The sequence below is a fragment of the Conger conger genome, chromosome 8, assembly GCF_963514075.1.
Source record: "Conger conger chromosome 8, fConCon1.1, whole genome shotgun sequence".
Classification (NCBI taxonomy): Eukaryota; Metazoa; Chordata; class Actinopteri; order Anguilliformes; family Congridae; genus Conger; species Conger conger.
This window is the reverse complement of record NC_083767.1, coordinates 13,677,037-13,695,157: the sequence shown is the minus strand read 5'-3', so window position 1 is coordinate 13,695,157 and position 18,121 is coordinate 13,677,037. Positions and strand designations below refer to the sequence as shown.

Sequence of the window (18,121 nt, the reverse complement as noted above, 5' to 3'; positions counted from 1 at the left end):
TGTATTAATGTGGATTGAAATGGAATTGTCCCCAGCTCTGATGTGAATATGGGAATTTGGGTTTATTTAAATAGACAAATAAACTTACAGGAATTTGTGTGGGAGAACAATTTAATTTGAATTGCATTTGTTGAATCGATCTGGACTTGGTCTGAAAGGAAAAACTGAAAATAACTTTAGAAAATGAATTGAATTGATAGAAAACAAAGGTATAAAGAACTTAATTGGAATTGAATTGCTGATTGACCTCAATGCATTGTTACAACATTGACTAAACATTTAATTTAGTTAACATGTAATTATTTAGAATATAGCTCAGTTTACAAATAACATTTTATTTTATTTTTAACCAAACATTTGTTTTTGCAAATTATCATATTGTAAGACTGAATTTGATTTTTAGTTAGGAAGAAAATGCATGCCTTTTCTGGTGTTTGTATTATTTGATTTACATGTTAGATTATCATGTAGAACTTTGTTGCCGATTAGGCCTAATATGATTCAGCAATCATTTGTATATTATCATATTAAGAAATTAAGTATTTATTTAATCTATTCAAGATTAAAGTGTGCCAATCTAATGCAATTCGTTTTTTTTCTCGTTTTTTTTGGAGATAAAAATGTACAAATTGTCTGTTAAAATTTAGCAGCAGGGTTACAAAGTTCTTAACATAACGTTGGGGGACTAGATAACCCTCACATCTGCTTAACTGCGGAGGAGAACGAGCGAATGGATTCATAGTAGAAGTGCTAGTGACGTCACGTACTTGGCGACGGCATGTCTGAGCGAGAGTGGGCTGCACGTGAATGTGGAAGCTGGGAAAACAACACCATCGAGGAAGCGCGAGGCCCTGCACTAGAGTGACAACTGGGACTGCATCACGTGAGCTGGCGAAGATAGCCGAGTACGTTCGATTTATTCCCAAACTGGAGTCTACCGCCAAAACTAGAGCAGTGCGACACACCCCCTACCGCCAAATTCTAGGAATGCATGTATGCTCTCAGAGAACTTAAAGGTTCCTGCTTCTTGGGAATTCTGGGAAAACATCAGAGCGAAAACCCCCAGATTTCCCATTTGTGATGATTACTTTTCGGTCCAATTCCATTTTGAAAAGTGCTAAAATGATTTGCTTTTCTTCAAATAAGACAATGCAGGCCTATCACAGTAGCCGACAGCACAACCTTCTCATGACTTTTGAGATATGTGAAATAATCAAACACAAAAAGTATAATCTTTCATTTCTGATTGCACTCATCACATTCCCCAGTACCATTTAAAAAAAAAAAATGTTGTTAGAAATGAAAACTTTCACACAGCATGATAGCACAATAGGCTCTTTACAGAACTCAGAGCTTTCAGCGGAAAAGCTTTCATCGTGACATCTGTGAAAATGTACGACGCTACACATGATACATAACTATGTATAGGCTCATAAGATATATTCTACTATATAATATGTTTAATTTCTCATGGATGGCTAAAAACATTCATGCCATAATATTTGAATTTGTAAAAAGTCTTAATTTCTTCATGAAGCTCAACAGTAACGTAAAGTAAAATTTTGTCTGAAGTTCGTTACTGTATTTTATAGATAGCTACAAATATTTTAGTGGCATGCATCATTTTCATACATTCTAGACCAAATATCTAGGGTCAAATATTTTACCATTCAAGTTCATTTTACAATAATCAGTACCATTCTTAACAATTATGTCAAACTCGGACACAAACTCTGACATGTAATATAGTGTCCTTTACCTTTGGCAGTGTTGGGCTGATGCTAACTATTTGCGAAGTAAAAACAGAATGTCTCAGCACTGTCTCGGTCATATTATGCGTCATATTTTCAGAAACCTACTGTTTTAGCAGGATGCTTTAACCCATGTTAACATAATAATAATAATAATAATAATAATAATAATAATAATAATAATAATAATAATAAAAGGGTATTAAATGGTTCCCAGGGTATAGAGGCCAGGAGGGTGGGCTGCACCCCGTCAGGCAGACACACTTGTGTGGTTGTGTCTGCAGAGAACAGAGTAGCTGCTAGGATCACTGGGTGAATACATAGAACAGTGGGCCTGGGCCCTTATTACTTGCCCCCAAGAAGTGAACAACAACAACAGCATCTCTTCTATGCATCTTCCTGTTGCATATTAGGTGGATTTTCTCAATCTGTACGTACTGCACATATATACAACAACTACAATAATTGTCCTCTTTGCTCTGACCAATATGGCCAGTCACTTCTAATCTGGAAGCGAAACTATTTTGTACAGTACTTTTAGAGATTACAGATTTCAGTTCTGTTTGGAAGGGATTCTGTCCATGCGTTGCTCATGTCATACAGAAGAAATATACCCAGACTTTGGGGAAACCAAAAATAATTCATTATTATTTTTCCATGATATAAAAAATTCTGAAAATCTCTAGTAGATATGGGGCAAGTAACCTTCAAGTTCTCTTGGGAAAAATTAAGGAGTTATTTCATTAATTCATATTGCACTTGGAATGCTTTAAGGAGTAAAAATGTGTCCATAATTCCAACAATTGTCCAATATATCAGCTTTTTATTGCACTTTGTTAGTTGGGAGAAGTTTCTTTTAAATTTCTTTTGTAGCCTATCTACATTATAAACTTATCTACATTGAAAGGTAGGCTACATTATATTGTATATGATGTAACAACAAATAGCGACAATAAACGACATTGACAGTTAGGCTACGTATCATTAAGAATATATTAATAATTATATTGATGATATGCATAAAAAATCAGATTCTACTTCCAAAATCAGCAATCATAATATAACAAACAAGTATGTATGCTTGGGGAATTAGTTTTTATCCAAAATATGAAATTATCTTTTAGATCATTCAACCATTTAGTTGACAGTGTGTTTTTTTTTCGTTTTTTTTTTTCGTCAAGCAACTCTAAAATTAGCTATTGGCGAATGCAGAGCAGACAGGATTAACCGTTTAGGGGGAAAAAGATTGTTTCTATTATATTTTTTTATTACAATATATTCTTATTCATAATTTTATCAATGAACTATGTGTGATAAATAATGTAAATAATTTCCAATCGTTTTGTTTGAGATTATGAGTGTTGCCTGCATGATTGGGGCGTGTAGTTTTATTTTCTTAAGTGGAAAGGCGTATCTTAGCTTTGGAGATGTGCAGTTGCCTCCAACTCCCAGAGTTCATTATATTGATTTCCCAGCTGCGAAACTACTGTCAAAACTGCTTGAAACAAGGCAGGACACTAGGGGACGTTTTAGAAACTGCTGGACTCACGATAACTAGTTAGCTTGCTAGCAAAGTGTCGGTCAGAGCTCACCAAACTTGGCCGATGTTAATGCAACATAGCTGACTTCATTTAGATCTGTTTATATGATGGTTGCTATCTAGCTATCTACATTTGATACGGACTTTGGAAACCGACGTCTTCATGAAAACGAAACAAAACTTGTTTCGGTTTCGGCATTTCCTGGAGACAGAAGCTGCAACTGGGATGTAAAGACAATCAAACGAAGGAAACCTTTGGCTTAAGCACGATTAGCCAAAGATCGCAATGGAAGGGGGTACGGGAGACATGCAGACCAGCGACAATGGTGTGGAAAGATTAATGGATGAATTTCTGAAGTCAAAAGGGTTTTATCGGAAGAAAATAGCCAAAGACGGCTCCTGTCTGTTTAGAGCGGTCGCCGAGCAGGTAGGTTGGGCTAGTATCAGTGCTCACTGGAATTTGCTAACTTGGCCGGCTGGCAATTGTAACCAAACTTGGTGGGTAGCACGCTATGTTAAATAGCAAGCCCACAACCTTCAGATACCCACGTGTGGGGGTCGCGCGTTTGTTGGCTGTCTTGCTACGTAGCTTGCTGACTTGCTAACTAGCATTGAATTCGCGCACCGATTGTTTCTGGAATAATATGGACATTGGAGATCGCAAGCAGCTAAAACGTAGCTAGGTATCCGCATATTTTGCTTTTATTGGGTTGACAATGTTAAATGGGCTGGCTAGTTAAATTTGCTTTACAAGTTCTTAAAGCTCCCATCGTAGCTACGTTAGCTGATGGAGTGGCTAGTTCGCAAGCTAACATGCCTCGTAAAGTAATTTCTTTTGTTTCGCTTGCAGGTACTTCGTTGCCAAAGTCGACATACCGAAGTGCGGGCTACCTGTGTCGATTACTTGAAAAAGAACAGAGTAAAATACGAGTCGGTAGGTCCCATTAACACTGAAAGACGGAACTACTCCCAGAAATATTCACATATTTGCCACTTTTTTATATTTGTATATTTTGTAGATTTGTATTTTACATATTAATGTACATTTTTATTTGTAATTTCACATCTTGTGAACATCTGCAATTTAACTCGTATGTCTGTCCCACTTTAGTTCATTGAGGGGAACTTTGAAGAGTACTTACAACAACTTGAAGATCCACAGGTAACCCAAACGCGATGCCATAATCCCATTACATCCCATTTCTATTCGATTCATAAGCAACATGTTGGTGTAGTGTTCTGTGCATTTAGTGTTTTTCTTTCGATTTACACAGTTCTGATGTGGAAGGATGTAATTGTATCCATTGTTCCATTCCACCTCTATAACTCGGCCTTTCCATGGCATTAACATCGGCAGCATCTCGGTGGCCGGGTCCATCAGATTAATGTGACGGAATTCCGCCAGTCTCTTGAGCTGAGATGGGATGCTTAAAAAGCGATATTAGCCTTTCCAGTTCCGCATAGGAGTTGTATGAACGATTGGTTTCAAATGCGAATCTAAAACTGAAATGTCGTGCCGTTCATGAAGATCACGGTCTGCTTTATTATGAGGAGGGGGCGACGCCTCCAATGCTATGATTATCGGTTGCAAATGGATTGCATCAGAGATTAGTATCCGTGATCGCATCAAATAAGGTGTAGAATGTAGTTACTAAGCACCGTAGAGTATCTATTGATGTCACGTGCAACACTGTTCTCCAGCTACGTTTACCAATACACTAGACTAGTTTCACTGTTTTATCTGAGGTAATCACGTTTTATTATTTGCAGAACTGGGTTGGAGAAGTTGAAATAAGTGCACTGGCTGTCATATATAGGTAAGTCAAGAGAGAACAAAGCAGACTTTAGTAACCATATTTTGTGCCGTTATTCTGTATGCTCCTCATATATTATCAATGTAAATTCACGGTTATTTTCAACTCATTTTCTATATTTGCACACTGGCATACAACCCCAAACTGGTTTTATTGACATTCTGTTTCCTCTTTCCAGGCATGATTTCATCATCTTTCAGGAACCTGGAAAGCCGCCTGTGAATATAACTGAAAACAGCTTTTCTGATAAGGTATCTCATATACTACAAGCTTCTTAAAGTAATGGAGACAAGTACTCAAAATATTGCTCTTTAAAACGAAATAATAATTCCCTGTATTGCTCCCCTTAGGTCCGGCTGTGCTTCCTAAATGGGAATCATTATGATAGTGTCTACCCCAGGGAGTTTGTGAACAAGGCTGCCCTCTGCCAGTGTAAGTGGAGTGTGCCCTTGACTTGCCTACAGTCGGGTGCAGTGTCAGGACACCATCACTTGGCCGTTTCTCTTTAAATCTGTGTAAATGGTCCCTTTGAAACCAAACACATATTTTTTTGTAGAAGTTGCTCACATCTATGTGTGTATTGGTTGCACAGAGCTTGGTGAATAACATGCATTAGGACAGTAGTTTGCTTCCTCTGTTGATTGGAAGTATCAGGAGGGCGGTGATGTAGTATGACTGTTAAAGATCTGGCCTTGTAACCCAAAGGTGGCTGGTGCAGTTCTCTGGTAGGGCACTGCCATTGTTTCCTTCAGCAAGGCACTTAACCTGAATTGCTTCAGCATAATTCCAGCTGTATAAATGGATAAAGAAAATGCAAAAGCTATGCAAGTCACTCTGGGTAAGAGCATCTGTACCGCAAAGTGTCTTGGTCTGCTGTATTCTGCACTAATCACTCCCGGTTCTTTTTTTTTCTTGACCTTTTGAAGTGTCGCATAAAGCCGGTAATGCAATAATCAAATTCATGACAAAAATATGAAATTCAGATTTCGATCCACTTGCACTCATCCATCTCTACAGCTGTTTTAATAATCCTGTTTTGTTTGTTCAAACCCCCGTAACGATCAAGTCCGAAAGCGTTGGTTTGTCGCTGTAAATTCAGCGATGGGGAAACACTGAGGCCAAGTGCAATCGGAAAGCCGTGTAGTGAGTGTGTCTCTCCGGGCCTCCAGCCATTTTGTACGAGCTGCTGTACGAGAAGGTGTACGGGGTGGACCGCGACGTGGTGCTGGCGGGCTTCAGGGGCGGCAAGGACGGCCGGGACGATGGTCACGGGGAGTGCAAGAGCAGCGACGAGTCCGACCTGGAGGAAGAGGACGACTTCTGGTGAGAGCCGGGCCTCCGCACTGTGTTCGAGGAGCCCGAATGTGCTGCGGGTCAACATGCTGGCTTTGGTTCTGTGGCAGGCGGTTGGTTTTGGTTCCTCTGAAGCTCTTGAGAATTACGTAATGATGTTTGCTAAAGGAAAATGTCAAATGTAGTTCATTCATTATAACGGCAATGCACAGAATCAACTGGTAGGCAACCTTCCCATTGCTGGTGGACTAATTTAGGTTTCCATCATTCTGGTGCATAAGGCAAATGTTTTATAAGCATTTGTTGTATAGATGTATTTGTATACAGAATATTTACCTGCATAATAATTAAACAGATCAAAGAACAATGAAGCATTATTATAGCTTTTTTCCTTTTTTTAAGCTTGTGTGGCGCTTCACCTTGAAGGGACAATGAGGTGGCCATTTCTAGCTTGTATAATCAACTTAGTGGTAATCAGCCTGACTATGCATACCTAAGGTGTACAGTGAGCCACCATAAAAATGGAAAAAATGCATAAATTGACACAATATTCTAAACTAAATATTTGCACTGTGCTGTGAAAAATAAATTTTCACCAAGGCTTGAAAAACAGTTTTGTAGTATTTGGGCTAGTTTCACATAGATACATTTTGTATGGTTATGTTTTGGATCTGTTCCGATAGTCTGGTTAACTGTGCTGTTGCCAATTACCATACCCCAAAGGGGGACATTGCAAAAGAGAGGGGGTTTCTGGGAGTTCCCAGGCTGAGGTGTTGCTATGGCAACGTGGTCTGCAGCAGGTGTTGGTCATGACCAGTGACGAGGGTAATGAGTCTTCATCGGTATCTGATAAATACCAGCTGACTAGCCTTAACCCTCCTCTTTAGTTCCATTTCTTTAGTTCAGCATCTCTATGCTCTTTGTTCGTCTGCTATTGGTTTCTGCTTTCAGTTTAAGTTTTATTTTTTAAAGCTATTTTATTTTCTTAAAGGCAAGCTTTGATTTAATGTTCATTGGTTTTCTACATTCGTACTGAAATGGTAGCCCGTGAGCGGAGATCTGTTTAACATTTTGAATCTGTCTGTCGAGTCATGAAAGCTTTTTGTCACCTGTCATTTTGCCATAGAGGTCTGTTCTTTTTCTCATGCAAGTGTTGACTGATGGATATGGAATGGGAACGGGTGGTTTTGTTTATCTACAGGCCCAATGATGCAGTTGTTCCCACCAACATGAACAACCAGAGGTCCTCGAACAATGACCAGCATTCTAAGGTACAGACGTCTCATTTGCCTTTTTCTGGTTTATCACAGCCCACATCTGCTGTTATGCAGTTTGCCATTTGAAATAACACTAGAAATGTTGAACTGCACTCATTTATATTTCTGCCATTTATAATATTATGATACGACATTTGATATGATTTTTGCTGATTAACCTTAAGTGTCCATCTTCTGGCTTGGTAAATATGCAAGGTTAATTATGAAAACATAATGATGGTGATAGAACAAGGATATTTGATATGTTTAAGATTTGAGTCAGAAAGTCCTTTTGACTCAAATCATTTTAACACCCTAAAACTGCATTGTACAGACAACATCTTTCTATCATTATAATTCTCAGTAGAGGTTTGTCAATATTTATGACTGAAATTTAAAATTTGCATCAAATGTCCTCCCTCTAAAGGTTTCTTTGTGGGGAAGATTTATTTTGTTCAGGAAGATTTCAGGAAAATCACAGCTAATATCGAGAGTATTTTATGTCCAAGTTCACACCATTTCCGTGTTATTTTTCCCGCCACTTCATCAGACTGCAAAGTCTCATCAGTCGAGGTCCACTCTGTCCCAAAGAGTTCAGAGGTCACTCAACCCCACGCTGTTCAGAAATGTGGAGTACGACGTCTGGTTGAGGTCTCAGCGAGGTACAGAACTATCCGCATTCATGTGCCATAAAGCTGCTTTTTAATGTAAATATGAGGTGCTAGTGGATTATGTTTGTTTTATCCAGCTCAGCAAAAGCGTGACTTCTGCATCGCTGCGGGAATGCAGTACACAGTTGGGGATAAATGCAAGGTGCGTCTTCATGATGGTGTGGGTCATCACCATAATATGAATATATTTAAAACATTTTTTAAATTGTTGAGCAGTCTGCCTCTCGACGTGTAGAAGTTGCTTCACGCCGTACGCTTCCTGCTTTGTTGTTCTCAGCGCTCTGATAGGCTGTGTGCCCCCTACAGGTGCGCTTGGATAACACAGGTCGATTCTACAGCGCGTACATCCAGGCGGTGGATCCCGACAATGGGCCCGTCACCGTGTTTATCGAAGAACTTGGAAAGAAGTATGTCATTTTTAGAACCTCATGATCACTGCGCACACATGCACGCACACACACACATGCACTGTCCCACTTTTAGATTTTGCTGTAATTATGCACATGGCTCTCAGGGATATGGAGTTAAAAATTAAACTAAGGATGAACCAAAGTTAACAGACTTGTTTTTTATAATTTTTGTTTTAATGCTGCTGGTCTTTGAAAGTGAAACTCAAGTGTAAGGGGCTTTTCACTTTGCTTTTACCTAGTTCTTATTTAATGTCTTCCTGTTTGGTGAGTGAGGTGGTAATTTGTGTAGTCCTTAAGGTCAGGGTGACTGATTTCAGTACTTGGTGTGTGTGTGTCTGTGTTCACGCGTAGACACTCCATCCCTCTGTGGAACCTGCGGCCCACGTCCTCTGCGGACGGGGAGTCATGGAGCACGGTGGCGGAGAAGGGGAAGAGGCTGAGCCTGGTGAACGGTAACGGGCAGCACTCAGGCAAAGCCCCCCGGCCTTCCGACCTGCCCCCGCCTCGGTCCAGGGCCACCTCCACCCCCGTGCAGGGCACCCCTCCGGAGCGGGACGGCCGGGGCGGCAGGAAACCAGGCAAGAGCTCGCCCACCCTCCAGGGACCCCTGGCCCGGGTGCACAAGCAGAACTCCTGGCCCTCGCAGGCCACCGTAGAGGAACTGGCAGCAGACGGGAGTACACGCGCCGCAGCCAGGTACGGCAGCGCATGGTGACACATACTGGCCTTTATGACACATTGTTTTACGTTTTTATGATACGTCTGTAGAACCTGAACCACGCCTGCTAATGGAACTCGGTGGCTTTTCTAGCTTTTCGAGATGTGCGTTGCTGCTGCTTTGGCTAAACGGCTTTTGTGCTTAGATCCCCAGACTGGAAAAATGGATGCATACAACAACCAAGACCTCAATCGGACGTATCCCTGAAGAGCCAGAAACCCAATTCCACAAAGGGTCCCTCTAGGTACTGCAGGCGGGGGGGGGTTTGTGGGGGGTTGGGGTCATTGATTTTGTGCATCTTAGCCACTCATGCTGTAGGACTGCTCTAGTGGATAAGGTGCTTGGAAGGTCCCAGTCACAATGCTCCAGTTGGAAATTGTCCCCCTGCTTAGTCTAATCAACTGTAACTTGCTTTGGATAAAATAGTCAGATAAATGACGATTGTAATGGTTGGGAGAGCTGTCAAGCAGTTCAGGGGATGATGATTATGTGTGGGTGTAGTAGGCTAAAATGGGCACGCTCTGGTGAATGGACACACGGGTGTTTGGCACAGCACCCTGGCGTGTTTGGCACAGCACAGCACGGTCTGACGGCCGGTGTCCCGTTACAGGAAGGGCGAGCTCGGGGCCCCCAGCGGCCCGCCGCAGGAGCCTCACTTTGGGCTGTCGCCGGACGAGCGCCTGGCGCGCGCGGAGGAGCAGAAGTCGCAGGCGCTCCTGGAGATCATGCAGCGCGATGAGAGGAGCTTCCCCGCTCTGGGGGTGAGTCTCTCCTCCTGCTGAGAAGGCGCACCGGGGGAGGTGCACACGATCGGGTTACTAAAGGCGCACTATGCAGGATTTGTATCTTGGAAATATTATAATCGCCGTGCCAATACACCTCTGTAATGCACCGCCAATCTGTTTGGCAAATGCGTTTGGGACATTTCTAGGTGTGGTGTTCTCTGCGGTGTGCGGAGGTTGGGTGGGGCAACAGAGCCCGCGGGGTGGGATCAGGTCGGGATTAATGCCACTGCAATGGTGCAGGTGGAGAAGCAAAATACAGCCAAGTGAATCCACAGGCCGATGGGGCTCGTTCAAAAACCAGAGCCACCCTTGGGAGTGCTTTTCCTTGCTGGCGATAGCTATCAAAAAATTGAGATGTACAGATGGAAAACGGTGATTTGGAAAATAAGTAAGTTAGGTGACTGGGTGGGGTTGAGGTTGAGGTGGAGACTTTTCTTTGATTGTAAACGCAGGACCACCGCAAGGCTGAAATAGTCCTGGATAATATGCCTTTAAATTCACCGGTTCACATGTCCCTGTGTAGAAGCACTGTCAGTGGCACCTTTAGATCTTTGTTTTTTTTTTTATCGAACTTGTTTAGCAAGACATGCGGGAAGGTAAAATGCTATTAATTACTAGACTAAGATAATAAGGCTGTGGGTATCATTTATATGCACATTCAACAATCATGATATGATTCCATTACACTGGTTTCTTAACCTCCGTACTCTTCAAGAATTCAATGCTAGCTGCTGGGTGGCTCATTCGGTAAGGGCATCGAGTGCCACAGGGAAAAGTGCAATAACTGCATGTCATTGAATTGTAAACTGTATTTGAATTGCTGAAATGGATTTTCTTAAAACATTTTACAACCTCTTGATTGCTATTTGGGGCTTCAGGCCCGGTGTAGTCCCTTCTGTTTGTCAGTAAAGCATCTTTGTGAGTCTTCTGTAAAAACTGGTATGCTGAATTACTGAATTGAATTCTTGTGGATTGTTAGCAGGCATTGCTCAAGTTGCCTGTTTTAAAAGGAGTGTAAAATCTGAGGGCAGCCATGTTTCTCTGAGCAGAGCCAGGGAAGTTCCCGAGCTGCCAATCAGGCCAACGACGCGGGGAGAAGGACGACCCCCCAGGCCGGGGAGAGGCGCGGCTCCAGGAGGAAGGGGGACCCTCAGGAGCAGTTCCAGGACGGTGGTGAGTCTGTGCACATGCATGCCCTCTCCTCTCCTCAGCATCTGCTGCTGCACACTTCTGACCACTGCACTGATTTCCCATCAGTGCTAGCAGTTTATAGAATGGAGAACACTCAGTCACGGCCATTTTCCACCGCAGTCTGAAGACTCATCTCTTTACACTGTACCTTGACTCTGTCCTGCATTTGCATTTGCACTTGTATTTATCTTGGTACTGTATTTAGTCCTAATTCCTTCCTTACTTGACCTATTTGCCATGTGTACTGGAAATAATGTTCATGGCTGTACAACAGTTTCTTTATGAATTGTCTTTGCTTATCCGACCTGTTCTGTGGTTTGTTTTAATGACCTTGGTATGCACGTTTTTTTTGTATGTCGCTTTGGATAAAAGTATCTGCTAAATTAAATATAATGTAAACATTCCCTGCTCTGTAACTGTCTCACAGATACCTTTTCTTGCTCCAAAAGATAATTCTGTCAGACCTGCCCAGAGGGAGGAGAAGAACAAACTCTTGGTGAGTTCTGGAAATTGTTGATCGTACCCCGCTTGTACCTCTGCTGTGGAAAGTGACATTTCTATCCCTGAAATGTACAAATGGGCTAATGTACCGGTGAGCTGGAACAGAGGTCGCCCTCTGCTGAGCAGGACCTGGCGGTGCAGAAGCACCTCTCCCCAAGTCTTCCGGTTTTAAAATGTTTGTTTGGGGCCTGAGATTATTTCAGGTCTCTCGAATAAGAACATTTTATCTTCCGGTGTTCGCTTGCGTGTAAACACTCAATGTCTATTCAACTTCAGCCCGACACAGGCGGTGAACGAAATCGGGTGATTCCATCAACTTGTGCCGGTCTAGGCTGCATTTTTTTTCAATTGTGTTTTTGGTGCTATTCACGCCTCCGTTTTAACGTATATTCATTGTTAAAAATGATCATTGGCCAGTTTCTGTACAAAAATGTCCTGGAGTGAAGGACATTATGAAACGCAAAACAGCTGTTCATGCTAAACGCCTGTTAGACTGGCCGGTTTTTGCAACATTGGGCATGAATGAACGGTATGACTGACTTTATTGGTTGTTTTTGTTCCTTGAATTAAGAATAACATGCAGTATTCAACTTGAGTCACTGTGATCAAGTACTTTAACTGAAAGTGTTGTACTTCTAATTGGTTGAATTAAGACTGGTAACTACCCTAAGGGCCATATATCAACATGATGAGCTAAATACTGTAAATACCATTTGGCAAATCAACACTTCTCTCTTCAAACTTTGTATTTTGATGTAGCACATATAGGAAATGTCAGATTGTATGCCATATGAACGGTACAAGTTATATAATTAAGAAGACCGGGATGCTTTTGGAGCAAGATGATGAATCTTGGGTGATTATTGGTTTTGTCATTGACTAACATTAATGAACATTTTCAGAGGCATTTTTAGGAGAGGGAAAAAAAAATAAATAATGCAAATACAGGACGTTTTATGTGAACTAGACTGTCCATTTCTCCACAGCTTAATTGGATTTAATTGGAGCCATTTTATCAGTTTCTCATAATTTGCCGTTTCTTCTCTAATCTCTTCCAGACTTCAGCCCAACCTGGCTGCTCTTCAGGGGCTCAAAGTGCTCCACCACATTCCTCTGAGCCCCGCACCCCTGTCACTGTCACTTCTGCTGCTGCCCCTCCCCCTGCTGTAACTGCCCCTGTTCTAGCCACATCTACCCCTCTAGCTGCCCCTGCCTCTGCTCCAGCTACATCTGCCCCTCCCCCTGCTGTAACTGCCCCTGGTCCAGCTATATCTACCCCTCTGGTTGCCTCTGCCCCTGCTCCAGCTACATCTGCTGTAACTGCCCCTGGTCCAGCTACATCTGCCCCTCTGGCTGTATCTGCTCCTTCCCCTGTTGTAAATGCCCCTCCCCCTGCTGTTACTGACCCCACTCCAGCTTCATCTGCCCCTTCTCCACCTGTCTCTGCCCCTCCCCCTGTTGAATCTGCTCCTGTTGCTGCTCCATGTACCCCTACTCCACCTCCACCTGCTTCCATGCAGTCTAGCGCTTCTGTGGCTCCTCCTACCCATGTTCCACCCCCATCCTCCACCTCAGCTGCCCCTAGTACCCCTTCTGTTCTCCCTGCTCCCCCTCCTGTGGTGCCCAATCCTCCCCAGCAGCAGTGGGACCCGGCGCCCCTGACAGGGTTCCCTCCCGGAACACCCCCTGTGGAGCCCTCGCACTACAACGGGGCCAGCCCCTACCCTCCAGGTACGTACCCTCCCGTAGAAGCTGCTGGAATCGGTTGTTCTTACCTCCTCGTTTCCTTTCTTTGCCTCCGTTCCTCGCCCTTGGCTCCTCACATCCCTGAAAGGAAGCCAGGATGTGAGGACTGAGGATTCGAGACATTGGGCAAATGAAACATTATTTATTCTTCCAAGTGTCAATTTGGTGAAGTCAAGAAAACAACATAAATTAGGTAAATGGAATGTCTTTGCTTCTTCGAATGTTAGAACGAAGTCACAAGGACCCAAGGTTGATCATGTATACGTCACATCCTCCAAAAAAAAACTTACACAAAGGATACGTTTGTATTTCCTTGCCCAAAAATCCTTGAACAACCTCCCAGCTCCTTCAAGGAGCATTCATCGGATTATCACACTTTTAAAAATGACAGACCTCTATTTCCGGGTCAGTCGTGGAACGAGGAGACGAGGAAGGATGAAATAAGCGGTTGGAATAAGCCAACCCGGAGTTGCACTGGTGCTCCATTGAGTTGACCGACGGGTTCCTTTTTTTGCTCAACAGGCGTGATGTCCCAGCTTGGGATCGCTCCAGGACCACCCCCCACTCCACCGATGCTGCCCGAGCACCTGTCCCACCCCCACCCCCATGCCCATTCACCCTCCCTACCCCCTCACGGGCATTCCCCCTCCCTACCCCCTCACGGGCATTCCCCCTCCCTACCCCCTCACGGGCACTCTCCCTCTCTACCCCCCCACGCGCCCCTGTCTTTCCACCAAATGGCGCAACTCTACCAGGATCCACTCTACCCCGGCTTCCCCGTCAACGACAAGGAAGAGATGGTCAACGTGCCACCGTACTGCTACATGCCAAACGGACAGGACCTTCCCCGAGGTAGGTCTTCCAGCGGTGGTCTGTGACCTGGGGCTGCTCCAACCCTGTTCCTGGAGACGTACCTTCCTGCAGGTTTTAACTTCAACCCTCATTTCGTACCTCGGACTATACTAATTGGCGAGATGTCTAGCTGTCCAGTGTGGTGTGCTTTGCAGGGGTTGGAATGAACCTACAGAATGGTACCTCTTCAGGACCAGGATTTGGGCAGCCCTGTTGTAAACGCATGCGAGTTTCCTATATTTCTCTGTACTAATGCTGGAATGTTTTATTTGTAGAAATTGGCATCCTGCGATTTTTCTTCAATCTGGGTGTCAAGGTAAGATGAAGTGGTGCAAACGGTTGTTGGCAAAGGTTGTTGGATTTTTCTGGGTATTATACACCGTTCCCTTCTGGAAGTCTTTACTTCAGTATTTGCTTTTCCCCACAGGCTTACAGCCACCCAGCATGGCCTCCCCACTCATACCTATACCAGCTGCAACAAGCCCATATGACATGCTCCATGCAGCCCAAAGTGTCCTTCCTGACGTCCTGGTACCCTGAGGGCCCTCCCCCGGGCCCCTTCCGAATGAGCCCCATGCCCACCGGCTCCATGCCGATGCCAGAGGGGTACGGACCCCCTCCGAGCTACGGACACGGCCCCACGGGCGGCCGGGGTCCGGCCCAATTTGAGCGCGCTCACTGTCCTGTGCAGCCAGGGGTGGGCATGGCTATGGCCCTTGGCCCCCAGCACACGGACCTGGGGCTGGGTTCTGACGGGCGCCCCCCCCTGGGGTACAGCCCCCAGCCTGCCGCCCCCCTACCCCCTCACTTGGGGGGCCTGCCATGGCCTGGGCCCCGCCCAAACGCCTACCCAGGAGCGTACTCCACCCCTCCTCCTCCCCCTCATGCCCAGTATCTCCCCTCTGGTCCTCAGTACCCCGCCGTCACGCTGGGGTACCACGTCTCCAGGCTGTCCGCTGGTGCCCCCGCCCCGGCTGCCGTGCCTCACGTGAGCGCTTCCGACGGCCCCCCCGGGAGAGCTGTCAGTCACCCCCCCGCGGAGGGGCCTCCCGCCCCCGCCCCGGAAAGAGGCAGGGGTCAGGAGCCGCAATCCGTCCCCCTGTCCACGGTCCCTCCTCCTCCTCCGCCGGTCAGCCTGCCGGCACAGCTGGGTCCACCGCGAGAAGCTCGCACGTTAACGGGAGGCGGCAAAGCCGGGCACGTCCGCTCCACTCCTGAACCGCCAAGGCCCCTCGCGGGCCTTCCGCTGCCGGCGATGAAAGTCTGCGTGAGAGACGATCGCAGGTCTGTCGTGGTCGATCAGGGCCCGGCCGGCGAGAACAGGGGTGATATAGCCGTGCCCGTGGCTGGGGGCGGAGCTCCCAGAGAGGGCCCGATGCAGATGGGCGAGCCCCAGGCTTACGGAGCGCCACACTCCTCCAGTGAGGTGTGGGAGGAGGAAGGGGAGCCAGGTGAGGAGGCCCTGCAGAGCGGGAGGTTGTACTACGCCCGCACCTACAAAGCCAGAAGGGGCCACGAGGACGGCCGGGGCTATCGGGACGGCCGGTGGAGAGAAGGAAGAGGGTACCGTGGGCGGAGAGGGTCAGACGACAGGAGGGATTACAGCTACAGGGATAGGAGAGCGGAAAACGGCCCCGGATATCCCGCCTCCAACATCAAAGGACCGAACAACAGGGGCAGGGGGCGGGGCTACAATCAGTACTCCAACGGTCGAGAGGCTGGCTACTCCGGCGGAAACCAGAGGAGCAACACCTATGCAGAGTCATAAAAACGTTACCGCGACTTGCAGTGTTTTTGTCATTTCTGTTTGTGTTTTTCCTAAATCGAAATTTTTAAACGTTTTGACGATAGGAATGTAGAGTCTTGTTTTATTTTTTTCCTTTCGCTAATGCTTTCAATTTCCTTCCCGCTTGGAATCTCTTTTCGGTGTGTGGAAAATGTACATTTAGAGCTAGACTTTCCTTTCTTTATTTTTCTTATTGCCATCTGTCTTTAAGAACAGGTTTGTAAATCTGTAAACCACTATAGTTTGCACTTCCAAAAAGTTTAATAAAATTTGGAAATCGAAGCCAAAGACTAACCTAACTCAATTGACGTTTTGTGGTTTTCGTTGATAAGTTTTTATTCTTTGCAAGAACACTAAGTAGACTGCTCTGAACTTAAAAATAAAGATTAAAGTTGTGTATTTTTAAGGAAGGGCGACTGCTTCTTACATTTCAGAGCTTGCACTCTGAAGGGCTGCTTTTTCAGGTACATGGTTCGTGTTGAGGGAAGCGTTCAGACGAGTTACACATCCGAGTGTGATCTGTAGCATTGTGCAATATCAAATCATCTCAGCCAACACGGGGAGCTGGTTTCTCTGCATACCTGTTGACATAATAGGGAATGGACATGTAGACCCTTGTACAAGATATTTAGAAAAGAATGGAATGAAGTTGTAGTTAATGCGTTTTTTCTTATCACTGACATTTGCATTTTGACAGAAATATTCAAAAAAAATTTCTGACATGCTTTTGCGACATTACTTTGCAAGTCATGGCTTCTTTTGCGTCAAGGTTTACACGTTTTTATATTTAGCTATGTTAATCCCATTGAGTGCTACCTCTTCCCATAACAGTGCCTTAAATAACTAATACTGCAGTGTGCATTAATGGAATTGTTTTGGAAAGTGATATGCAAGATTTTGTGCATGTTAAGCGCTGATGCTCTCACATTGGAGAGCAGTACTCTATGCTTATGTTTTAACCGCTCAAGAGCAAGTAGAGAATGCTAAGTGCCATGATGGGTTTTTTAAATATTTTTGGATTGCATGGGCCACTAGATGCCAGATATTTCTAGCTACCTTTCAAACTGTTGCTGGTGAGTGGGATATATTTTTTTTAACATTAGAATAGTCTTGGTTTTAATGAGATCGTACCCTACATCTCTACTGCTGCACTGATTCCTCCTGTCCACTTTGGCCTCATTTACACTTTACTGTGGGCCGACGGCTCTGCTCCTCGAAAGCCACAGTGAATGCATTTAGCTTGGTGGTTAATCTGCCCGTTTCAACCTGCCACAGTCCTTACTGAACTATTCTCCCTAGATCTGGGTGTTGGTAGTCAGTCATGGAGGACAGCAGGCCCTGTGACTAGTTGAGTTAGCCCTGCCTTGGTTGAGAAGTGTGGATCTGGGAGCACAAACTACTTTAATGTAAGGTGAAATTAAATCTGGGCTCCTGACACGGTCATGAGGCTGGACAAAATAGGTTTCTGAGTTTCATGCACATTTTCATTGTTTGGTGGCCAGGGCAAACATGGTGCAGCAGCACTGAAAGTCAATGGCCCTTCTGGCTGCTGTATCAGGAGTGTATGCATGCGAGTGGTTTGTTTTTTCTGGGCTTTGACGGTTAAGTACTGTGTTACCTACAGCTAACTAATTTGAGCTTCAACAGTACAGACGGCAGTCGTCTCCATGTGCTGAATGTGTCATGCTTTACAGTATAAATTCTCCCTTGTGTCAGGTTTACTTGAAAGATTTGCATTTTTGTTACCGTAACACATACTTTTTAAAAATAATAAAGGGTCTACCCACCAAAATGTCTGCTTTTCATT

The 18,121-nt window shown here is 44.7% G+C and overlaps 1 protein-coding gene across 1 annotated transcript; it reads left to right on the top strand.

Moving 5' to 3' along the window:
* The first annotated feature begins 3,233 nt into the window (after positions 1-3,233).
* On the top strand, positions 3,234-18,106 carry otud4 (OTU deubiquitinase 4). Its single transcript, XM_061253261.1, has 20 exons — positions 3,234-3,718; positions 4,142-4,225; positions 4,403-4,453; positions 5,062-5,108; positions 5,284-5,356; positions 5,456-5,537; positions 6,275-6,428; positions 7,600-7,669; positions 8,205-8,316; positions 8,403-8,467; positions 8,632-8,732; positions 9,087-9,431; positions 9,599-9,697; positions 10,064-10,214; positions 11,288-11,411; positions 11,879-11,925; positions 12,989-13,661; positions 14,199-14,528; positions 14,804-14,844; positions 14,956-18,106. The coding sequence occupies exons 1-20, from the start codon at positions 3,578-3,580 to the stop codon at positions 16,294-16,296; spliced, it is 4,131 nt and encodes a 1,376-aa protein (XP_061109245.1). The 5' UTR covers positions 3,234-3,577; the 3' UTR covers positions 16,297-18,106.
* The last annotated feature ends 15 nt before the right edge of the window (positions 18,107-18,121 follow it).

Bases quoted from the DNA above. Each gene is read 5' to 3' on its own strand.
- otud4 (XM_061253261.1), top strand. From the start codon at position 3,578: ATGGAAGGGGGTACGGGAGACATGCAGACCAGCGACAATGGTGTGGAA. The intron at 5,538-6,274 runs GTAAGTGGAGTG...CCGGGCCTCCAG, and splicing joins CAAGGCTGCCCTCTGCCAGT to CCATTTTGTACGAGCTGCTG. The intron at 6,429-7,599 runs GTGAGAGCCGGG...GTTTATCTACAG, and splicing joins GAGGAAGAGGACGACTTCTG to GCCCAATGATGCAGTTGTTC.